General features: G+C 39.7%; 1 protein-coding gene across 1 annotated transcript; it reads right to left on the reverse strand.

Moving 5' to 3' along the window:
- Positions 1 to 3,565: 3,565 nt before the first annotated feature.
- Positions 3,566 to 4,438, reverse strand: lrrc30a (leucine rich repeat containing 30a). The gene has a single exon (XM_017706794.2). The coding sequence runs from the start codon at positions 4,436 to 4,438 to the stop codon at positions 3,566 to 3,568; it is 873 nt and encodes a 290-aa protein (XP_017562283.2).
- Between the last annotated feature and the right edge of the window lie 6,415 nt (positions 4,439 to 10,853).

Here is a 10,853-nt window from a genome sequence, read left to right on the forward strand (position 1 = left end):
GAAACTTCGGAATTGTTCACAGGGATGTTGAAAGGAATAACAGGTGTTCTCAGGGAAAAGAGTCCCTAAAGACAAGTTATGATTTTTGCAGTTTAACTATACTTTACCATTATCAACATTACATATAGAAACTCAGAAGACATAGGTTCACGGGTCATTTTGGATGGTAAATAAAATGGCTATGTTTGCATTGTAGACATCTCAAGCCCTGGTTCCTTTTACCACTAGTGTACAGAAATCTGGAGTTGATAAACTTCTCTAGAACTGAGCATCTCACATCAAACCACTGTGAAAGATTTTCACATCCCCCCAAAAAATAATTACACAGAAATGTTGAAAAATAGGTGGAATTCACCCTTAAATGTAAACCTTCCTGTGAGCACAGCCAGTTAGACTTTTAGCCTGCTTTTCTAAGCTTTCCTCTTTTGTCAATTCAAATGAGATCCACCAAAACTGCTCAGATAAGCTGTTAATCTGAAGGGGGTTACTAAATAACAAACACTACATACTATAGGTGTTTAGTACTATTAAAGTAAATAAAATGTCAACAGTAGTATTGTAGATACCGTGACACCTGGTTCCTATCACCACCACTCTAAAAAAGCCAGAGTCAGTACATTTAATGACTTAATTTATCTCAGTGTCTCATCTCAAATCAGTGATTCTAATACAGAGTGAATGTGATGCATCATATGGTGCACCATGATACACAGAACTGACATCCAGTAAGAGTTAAGACAGAAAGGTGTCAGAGTGAAGAGTGAACAGTGTCAGAGAGTGAAGAGAGCATGGTGTCAAAACCAGAAATTCAGCATGAACTGGTCTACCTTAATAGCCTAGCTGCTCAGGAACAGCTAAGCCGTTTGGCGATTTAGGCTGTGTGGACTCAGTGAGCTGCAGAGTGATTCTGCCCTTCCTCAGAGAAACGTAATGAGATACAAGCAGCTGATGGACCACATGAACTCTGCACCTGATATCATTTGATAGAGGAAACAGAATGGAGAAGCTGCTGCTATTTTTAGAGCTGTTGACTGATGTGAAAAGAAATTTAAGGCCTGTCAAACAGATAAATGCAAATAGACATTTCTTGACTTTGATGATTTTGAACACCAAATTACTGAAATATTTTAGGGACACCACAAAGAGAAAAAACACAGTCATAAAAATATGTATTAGTTTATTCTTATATGGAGACAGCAAGAAAAAGACAATATACCTTGTATTGTTTGGCCTCTACTGACAGGGGGCACTATAGTTTTGCTATTCAGATGCTGTCAGATACACACACAACCCAACTCCCTTAAAAGTACAGAATTTGAGTACATAGAACTACACTCACATGCAAAACTTTGAGCACCTCTGGTCAAACGACATGCTTTGTTGATTTTCTAAGTGAAAATAAGTTACACATCCTCTACAGAGGACACATGTCTGCACATTTCAATGCACAGTTGCTGCTTATAGAATCTTAAGCCACGTTTTATATTTTATATTTGATGTTTTTTTTTGTTTCCAATGTGTTAGCAAATAAATAGAAATTGTACACCAAAATTAGCAGAACAAAATGCCACATTTAAGTGTATTCTCTCATGAGGACGTCACTTAGGTAATCAACAAAGTGTGTCATCACCAGGGGTGTTCAAACTTTTGCATATAACTGTACATACAAGTTATAGGTTCAAATATCATGAAGTCAATACATGTGAAATTACTCATAAAAAGGTAAATATGTTGAGCTGAATCTTAATTTGATTGCACACATCAGCACTATACGTTCTTTGTTGACAGTGCTAAGTTGATTATTTGTTGAAATACAAAAGGTTTGCATTTTGGCATTAAAATGATCTAATAGCTCCAAATTATCCAAAAGCTCAGAAATGTAACTACACATAGACTGAATGCAACACTGTAGCTTGGACACATTGTTACAGTAATACAACAAGATGTATCCAATTACCTGATCCAAATTCTTTAATGATGTTCAGTGGAGTTATTCATTGGTTTAATTATTTATTAGCAAAGTATTATGTTTAACAGTTAAGACTGAATGAATCATTACATCTATTCTCTGAACATGCTTTCTATGGATACTGTAACACGTGACATCATAGAGGACAAGTACATTTTAGAAAACATCACTTTCCTGTTCAAAAGATTGGAATCTGCGAATCCCTGTTGGTGACATCCCTTCTAAACTAAGAACAGTGGCCGCAATTTATAACGGTGTGGGAACAGGATCCTATTGTGTGGTCATGACTTACTAAGGAGTAGGAAACTGCTGTGTGGCCATGACTGTGTGAGGCATTGGAGCAATATAATTAAGTCATATCCACAAAAAACAGATAATTAAGTCAGGGTTATGACTTAGTAAGGGGTTGCAATAAGATAATTAAGTCATAGTCAAGACTTTGTAAGGTGGAAGAACAAGAGGATTAAGTCACAGCTTTATAATTTATAGTTATAAAAGCAAAACAACATTTTAAAATACCTTCTAGCATCTAGATTTCTGTATTTCAGTCCACACCAAGTTATTGCTGAATAATTAACAGCGATTATTAATGTGATGTGATTCCAAACTTTTGAACCCAAGTGTATGAATATACAATATATTTCTTCTATAGATTTTGTGGTTCTATCAAAAAAATACACTCAGATTGTGAACAGCATGTGACAAAGCTATAAAATCTCTTAAGCTTGCTTGTTTCTTTCTCCTTCTGAAATCATACATTGTGTAATATTGGGCAAAATAAGTCTGCTGCCCTTTAACTAAGAGTTCCTGTACTTTTCAATGGAATGCACCACTGACCTTTCCTTCAAGGTAATGGAAATGTCTCTACTTTGCTCTTCAAGACACGTTCGGCGCTTGAGAAAATGGTGCAGGGAGTTATAATTGCATCTCTTCTTCTCCTGAGGCTTTCCAAAGACATCGCGGAAAACAAGGGTCAACGTGACTGAGTCAGCAAGTTCACAGACAGTTCCAAATGAACTCTGAACCAAACAAAAGGAGAAGAAATCCAATGCTTGTTTAGCACGACCGCACAAGCCGGCGCCCTTTGTTTAACATGCTCCTGGGAGCCATAAATGTGCCCTCAAGTCCCGGTGCTGCTGGCGCAGAATGAGAAGATACCAATATCAGCAACCTTTGTGTACTCACAGGGATCTTTTTACAGTTTAATAACCGAGTCAACAAATTCTTACACGTTGGTCTCCCTATGCTGGGCTTTAAAACCCTTGTTTGCTATGGAGTTCAAGTCTTTGGTTTAAACTCTTTCTAATATCAGTCCCTACAGCATTTGGATAATTGAAGAGCTGCCCTTGCTTTAAGCTCTTAGCACTCTTAGCATTACTGAAAGTCTCTGAATTGATGTCGTGCCGATAAAGATGTTATTCTTAAAATACAGTTGTTGACATAATTGCTTTCTACTGATCTTAAAAAAGCAGTGCAACACTATTAGCTCTCATAACATGACCTTTCAGCAGCTTCTCATATAGCAGTAAGGGGTGCCATCACAAAAGTAGTTCAACAAGCTACTTTGAAGCCATGCCCTGCTCATGGCACAGTATTTCAAATGGCCTTGAGATAGTTATAAAAAGCTTGGAGACCTCCATCCAGCACCTCTTTAATGGGCTTGAGCAGAGGGTTATGCACGATATGAAGTCCTTTGTCCAGTGGGTGGCAGGCTAGCTTCTCCAGCCTGCTAAGTTGGTGCATTTCAGCTGGAACGTTCTGGATGTCATTGTAGTCCACGTTAAGGAGTTCAAGCTTGGTCAGACAGCAGAGCATCTTAGGCAGAGAGTGAATGCAGTTCCCTTCTACTATGAGGATCTTCAGGTCAGCCAGAGTCTGGATCTGCTCTGCAATGTTCTCAAGCCTGTTGCATGCCACATGCAGGAAGATCAGGCTTTTCATTGCATAGACGCATGTTGGGATATGGACAATATTATTGTGGCTCAGATTGAGCTTGAGCAGGCCCGTGAGTGTGGACAAGCTGTTTGGGAGGCTTGTGAGTTGGTTGTTTGCCAAGCTCAAGACTTCTAGTTTGGTGCAGCAGCTCAGCTCCTCAGGAACTTCAATGAGATGATTGCGGTAAGCAAAGAGAACTTTCAGGTTCGTGAGCAGCCCAATCTCAGGAGGCAGACTGCTCAGCTGGTTGCCCCACAAGTTGAGCACCACCAGGTTTTGAAGGAGGCCCACTGAGGAAGACAAGCACTTCATGCAGTTCAGAGACAGGTTGAGCTTCTGCAGTTCTGTAAGTTCCCACAATTCTTCTGGAGCGTCTACCATGCCACGGCGGGCCAAGCTCAACATGCTGTAACCAAAATGTGTGACTACGTATTTGCGGATCTTCTCAGATGACGTTTCCTCAAAGACTGCGCTCCTTCTTCCTTGCTGTTTGATTTCCTCACCTGCCAGTTTCTTTGAATGCTTTGCCCCCATCCCCAGGCACAATTCTGAAGATTTCACTTACAGCATCACCAATAATAACTAAACAGTAGAAAACATCGTCCTCACTTGCAATCTCTTCAGAATAGAAGGTTCACTTGCTTCAAGCAGTGCCTGGGAGGTCCAGAGAAGCTGAAAGCACATTCTTGGATCAGAAATGCCTCGGATATCCAGCTGGAAGTGTCTGCCCGGCTGAGCCATAAACAAACGTGTGTGTGTGCATGACTGGGAAGACGTGTATGTTTGTCCATAGCATGTTGGAGGAGTAATGCTACAGCCAGGGGAGGGATACAGGATCTGAAGCATATCCTAGTGTCAGACACCACTGGCGGAACAACTCTTACCGTATTTGACTGCTAGCCTCTTCAGCTGCCCCTGTCACTTTAATGGACCCGCTCAGTGATAACTAACCTTGATTTTGGTGAGGGCATGGGACAACCATTTCTGGAGAAGAAATATGATGACCATGCCTCACCACTGCACGCTCTTTACCGCCATCTCCACTTGTCCCAACACTATATACCTTTTCTTTCCATATTGAACAGCCTATCTAAGCTGATAAGTTTGCAAAACAGTTTATAAATAGCACTATTGCAGCAACTCAAGCTATTTGTTTCCATACATAGCTGTCTGCAGGATGGTATATAGGTCATAAGCATGCACACAGTTTGTGCAAGAGGTAAGATGCCCTAAATTTGATACATATTGACACATTATTGTTAACGAAGATGTATGAAATGTTATGCTTCCGGATCCTCACATGGACCTTTCATCACACCGTGTGTTATTTTCATTACATGACAATGTATCATACTGTTCCAAGAAGTGGATTAAAGAGATGTGAAGGCTGGTAATAAATGGATCCACAGTATTCCAAGGACATTTTTGACGTGTGCTCAGTGATACTGCCTGGTTGGGTATTCCCAGGTATATGAATATGTGCTCTTTTTAAATAATAAGCATCTACAAGGCACCTAATTAAGGAAATGTTGCATAAGACAATTTTGTTGATGTATTTTGTAGATGGTTGCCATCAAACATGAAAGAATAGAACATCTAGAAGCCTGAGAAATGTTAGTAAGGAGTTGATTCAGGCTGAGCTAGTGTAATGGTATTGATGTTCCTCAGGCAGGAGAACTATGTCGGTCAGATCCGCTGAGGATATATTTTTTAAATAGTGTGACTTCTTATATATAGACCCTCTGACAGGTTTTATGAACTCATGACATCGACGGGCCACATGTTTTTACATGTTTAATTTGTTTTTAGCTACTCTTAGCAACTCTGGGTTAGTTGTTGTAATGGAAAAACAATAAGTACAGTAGGCCTAATTAATTTTAGTAATTAACTTAAATATCTTGTTAAATGAATTCAATTAATATCTCCTTAATGACCTTGCAGATAGTTGCAATAGCATGTCAGATGATATGTAGTAATAAAAACTGGTAAAATTATGTGTTTTGTTGATTTTCTGGGTAGAAATGAATTATTTATCCTGTACAGAGAGTAGACTTCTTGCTGTGTATTTCGTAAACTTAACAAAAAAATAAACATAAAACATGGCCTATGTAAAAGTGGTGATATTTTTTGTTTTTGGGTTTTTCCCCCCAATATGTTAAACTCAGTTTATTACAGCAAATAGATAGATACTACGCACTAAAAGTTGGGCAGGAATAGTTAAGTTTATCCTCTGCTGAGAATGTGTTAACCTATGAAGTTCTGCTGAGGTAGTATGTGGTTGTATCATGTTTTGAGGTAATATACCTCGGATCCTTATCCTTCTCCATATTTCTTTCTCCATTACTCTGGTCTGGGCTAATCTGCATGACATTTGTCCATAAGAAAACACTTTTTTTTTGTACAGTTTTGCAGTATTTTTTGAACAAATTATCATCTGGCCTTTCTGTGAATGAGGGTTACCAGTGGTATTAACATGTCGCTGCTTTTGGAACGAAACCTCATATTGCCATTTTTCAATTTTTGACATAATTTGAAAATTCCTTTTGCATTTTACATTGTGTGTAAATTTCATTATAAACAGACCAACAGAAATGACCCAACATTACATGAAAAAAGTCTGGTTCCACTGACTTACATTAAAAAGTAGTTTTTTCTTCTCCTATAAAAGTTACCATTTCAGAGATATTAGGTTTTGTTTCAGCAGCCAGGTGGTTGTTTGTTATTGCTAACCGCAAATTTATTATGTTATGAAACTTAATGCTACGCTGTGTAAGATTTGCATATTTGGAGGATTCTATCTGGTGGAAATGTGTAATTACATGTGTTTAAATTAAAGCTGATATTCTGCACTGTTTTGTTTCTTTTTCAGAAACACAATACACAAAGCACAGATACACAAAGTGTACATATGTGGCAGCATGTGTAGACATCATGCCTAAATGTAGGGACAGATTTTGCAAGTGCAAAGAGTTTCCATCAAAAATCAGCTAAATGAACTGAATAAGATAAAACAAATAATTGTCTAAAAACTTTACTGAATCAGGCACAGACTGGGTCAACTTGTGGTAGCGGGCAAATCAGTAAAACAATGTCACCCCCTTGCAAGAAGGACGGTTAGACAGATGGGAGTGCACATTAAGGTCCAGTGGAATTTTAAAACTCACTTCGGTATCCACATTCATCACGGGCTGCTCATGGAAACCTCAGCCATGTGACCTTTAAACTCTGAACTGTGACAGGATGTTCAGTGTGCAAAATGTTGATGGAACCTATAACTGCAACAAGTTTTCATTCATTACAACATCTATGTTTCTCATCACACATTACTGCATATTATACACAGTGTTGTGTGAAAGTCAGAGACCACCCTTGATTTGTCATTTCTAGTCAAATTGGCCATTTAGTACAAGTTATTCATTTTTCAGAAGTATCTCTGAGGGCTTTAGATAGACAATACACCTGCATGAAGAAGGGGAAATGGGACTCCCAACAACCATGCAAGACCCGGTAGACCACCAACATTAGCCACATTTACATGCAGCCTAATAATCCATTAATAATCCGATAAATAGATCAGTTGGAATAGAATCATCCATGTATACACCTCAATCGGCCATTTGGAAGTCTCTGATTAAATGAGGTGGGTAATCCTGTAAATAATCCATTAAATAGAAGAATAATGTAAACGCCTGGATCTGATAACATTCCCATTCAAAAAAATTGAAGTACGTTCTGAGCATGTGCATTGCGTCATAGCAAAAGTTTATAACATTCAACATGGCGGGAGCAGAAACTGGTCTGCAGAGGACAAAGTTTACACCTTGAACTTGAAAAAATGGCGGCGAGACAGGCGTCCATCTTATGTGTCTCAGAACACGACGTCTTCCTCTCTGCCTTCTTTAATAAGTACATGTGAGGTACATTTTCCTGAGTCTGCCATCATTTTAAACGAATTAAAAACACAAGCACTGCTCACTGCTGCTCATCTCAGTCTGACTGGACTCACGTGATGCTTGTTATGGTAACACCAAGTGGTAAATTTTGAGGCTGGTTACTTGTAGTGAGCATGTAAACAGACATTTTCCTTCAGATTCCTGAGTTGAGTAAGCATATAAACAATCTTAATATATAATCTAGGGCTGTGAAGTTAACGTGATAACTCATTAACGCGATCAAAAAAAAAAGTGCGCTAACGCAAATTCTATTTGGCCCTGCGAGTCATCCGTAGTTCATGCGCGGCGTCTCCTTTAGAGTAGAGGAGTGAGTGTCTGTTTACATGCAAAGATTTTTGCCAATCCAATTGAATTCAATATTTAATCCGATTGTTTTCAATCGGATTACCGACTCAGACTGAGGGGTTTATCTGCTCACTACTCAGTCTGACGGAAATCTTCGTTTACCTGCTCGCTACAAGTGATCCGATGCAAAATGACGCGCATGCGTGGAGCAGCGCTGAGAGTAAACGTTACCATGACAGCGAACATCACGTGAGGTCCAGTCGGCGTGAGGGGAGTTTCCAGTCGGCGCGCTTGTGTTTTAATGGCTTTAAACTGATGTCAGGCTCAGAAAAACGGCCTTCACATGCACTTAAAGCAAGACGCCGTGCTCAGACACAGAAGCTGGACGTCCGTCCCGCCGCCGTCTTTTAAAGCTCAGAGTATGAACCTCGTCTCCTCTGCTGACCAGTTTCAGCTCCGCCATGTTGAACGTATAAGCCTTTCGCTATGACGCGCCGCGCATGCGCAGAACGTTCTTCCCCCTTCCGATTGGAGTGTAATCGGATTCAGGCGTTCACACGAAAAGGAAAAACCAACTTATAAGACTGAACTTTGGTGGTCTAGAAACGTATGGCTGCACTGTGATAAAGCATGGCCACAATTACCCTAAAAGAATAAAAATCGTACACCTTATGGGTAGCAGATAGACGCAGGAAAACAAAAGACGGTGTATTTACAAGCGCACTTTTAAAACAAAAAGAAAAACACAAACACGACCTCAACCAACAGAGATAATTAGACTGTGACTGCAAGTGTAACTACAAAAAAGTGTACACAGGTAGCTCCTCCCCCAAGCTATTCCATTCCCCCTACAGGTAGGAAAATAAACCATACATTTCCTATTTACATGTTGAAATGAATATGGCACAATATTACACGTGGCCGTCAAAATACAAGGCCATAGAAACAGTAATCAATCACTGTTATTTACAATGTTCACACAATTCACATTTCTTTGTATTTACCGGTTCTCATTCCCCTCCTCTACTACAGAAGGTGGACTCGCCCAGGTAAGTAAAAGCCAGGGAGTCACAAGCAGTACTCTTTTAAGACCTGAAGGTGAGTATGAGCAGTGCATGTTAACAGGCAAGTATGCATACAGTCCTTTATAGTGGTAATGTGCTAAGGGGTACCTTGCATCATTACATGCACATTTCTTTAAAAAATTAAGAGCAAGTCCTGAAAAGATGAACTGTAATGTAAGAACAAACTGTAAATGTTATGTAACATGCAATAAATATTAATCATTATAACTACTGACCATTCTACATTTTTTTTCTACCTATACTCATATTTGTATATCTCCTTGAGATTCTACGCACGTCCTACCTCCTCCCCACTCACCCCCAACAACCCAGAAGGGTAAGCGCCTTCTGCCTCTATTTACTTGTTGCGTCTGCGCTGTAAAAGGACCCTGCACATGGCCATTGGTGAGATGGTGCCGGTAATGCGAATCACTTGACCGTTTGACCTGTGGCACCACAACCTCCATTCAGCCTTAAACATGAACCCTCCTCTCAGAGGCAGGCTGGGGTAAAAATAAACACAGAATATTTGACTTGCTAATTCCCCTACCTTGCACATGAGCAAGGTTGGCCTCTGCTAGGGCATTAATGCACATTGAGCAACTCAGGCTGTTGACCTGCAGCAACCCAACCAGGTTTATTTGGCTGTGAATGTGTGGGCTATTGCTGGCTGTGCACATTATCTCTAATATGCACGCTGTAACTTAGAATTATAAAGATCTTCTGTGGCATAGTTAATGGATATAAAGAGTATATGATATAGGAAAAGGCTGTGACATGTCAGTGCTTCTCTTGGAGTTTAATGCAAAGGTTGTACTACATTTTAACCCTGACCCTCTTTATTCGTTACTACATAACTCATTTTCTCTGGGCCTTTATGTAAACAAGGTACAGATTTACTTATCTAGTGTCACACATACGTGAGACTCCATTGGTAGAGTTTCCAATGATATGACAAATTTGTTTTTGCTTTTTGACAGAAAATCATGAAGGAATATTTAGGGCAACATAGAAAGATACACATATAAAACATGCTGTGTATGACATGCATACATTCAAACATGCGTTGGACAAAGGCCAAGTTGCTAGACAGACGTTTTTTCCTCCAAACAGGGAAATTACACCTGTGCAGAAGTGAAGTACAGCAATTATATCAAATAATGTGAGGGAACTGTCTGCTGCACCCATTGTGCCATGGTATTTAACAGTGACACAGAAGAGCACTAATGTAGTGAGTGAATTCAGATATAGAGTAAAGGCTGTAGCAGTGGGTCACTGAAAATACAACAATTGTGCAATTTTTCCAGCTGCTGTATAACCACTGTGACAAAAACTGACTCCAGAGCCTAGCCTAAGGGTAATGAAAGGGTAGTGACTCATACTCGAACAGTAAAAGTAGCAACATGTAATTGAAAAAAAGCATTTTAACAGGTGTAGCAGGCTCTTCAGCTTAGAAGGCAGCAAAATAAAGTGGAATCAGAAATAAGACTTAAGGCCATTCATTTAAAGGTTTGCCTTAGAGAAGCAACTGTGGAGGTGGAGCGCTATGTGGGCAAAGCAGGCCTTGTACTGTGATGCCCATGATGGCATATTGGTTAAAAGCTGATTGTCAGGAAAGGTTGGCCTTCTCCTTTTTCTGGCTAGACC

The sequence above is a fragment of the Pygocentrus nattereri genome, chromosome 3 (genome assembly GCF_015220715.1).
Source record: "Pygocentrus nattereri isolate fPygNat1 chromosome 3, fPygNat1.pri, whole genome shotgun sequence".
Classification (NCBI taxonomy): Eukaryota; Metazoa; Chordata; class Actinopteri; order Characiformes; family Serrasalmidae; genus Pygocentrus; species Pygocentrus nattereri.

Excerpts from the sequence above, each read along its gene's own strand:
- lrrc30a (XM_017706794.2), bottom strand. The coding sequence starts at position 4,438 with ATGGGGGCAAAGCATTCAAAGAAACTGGCAGGTGAGGAAATCAAACAG.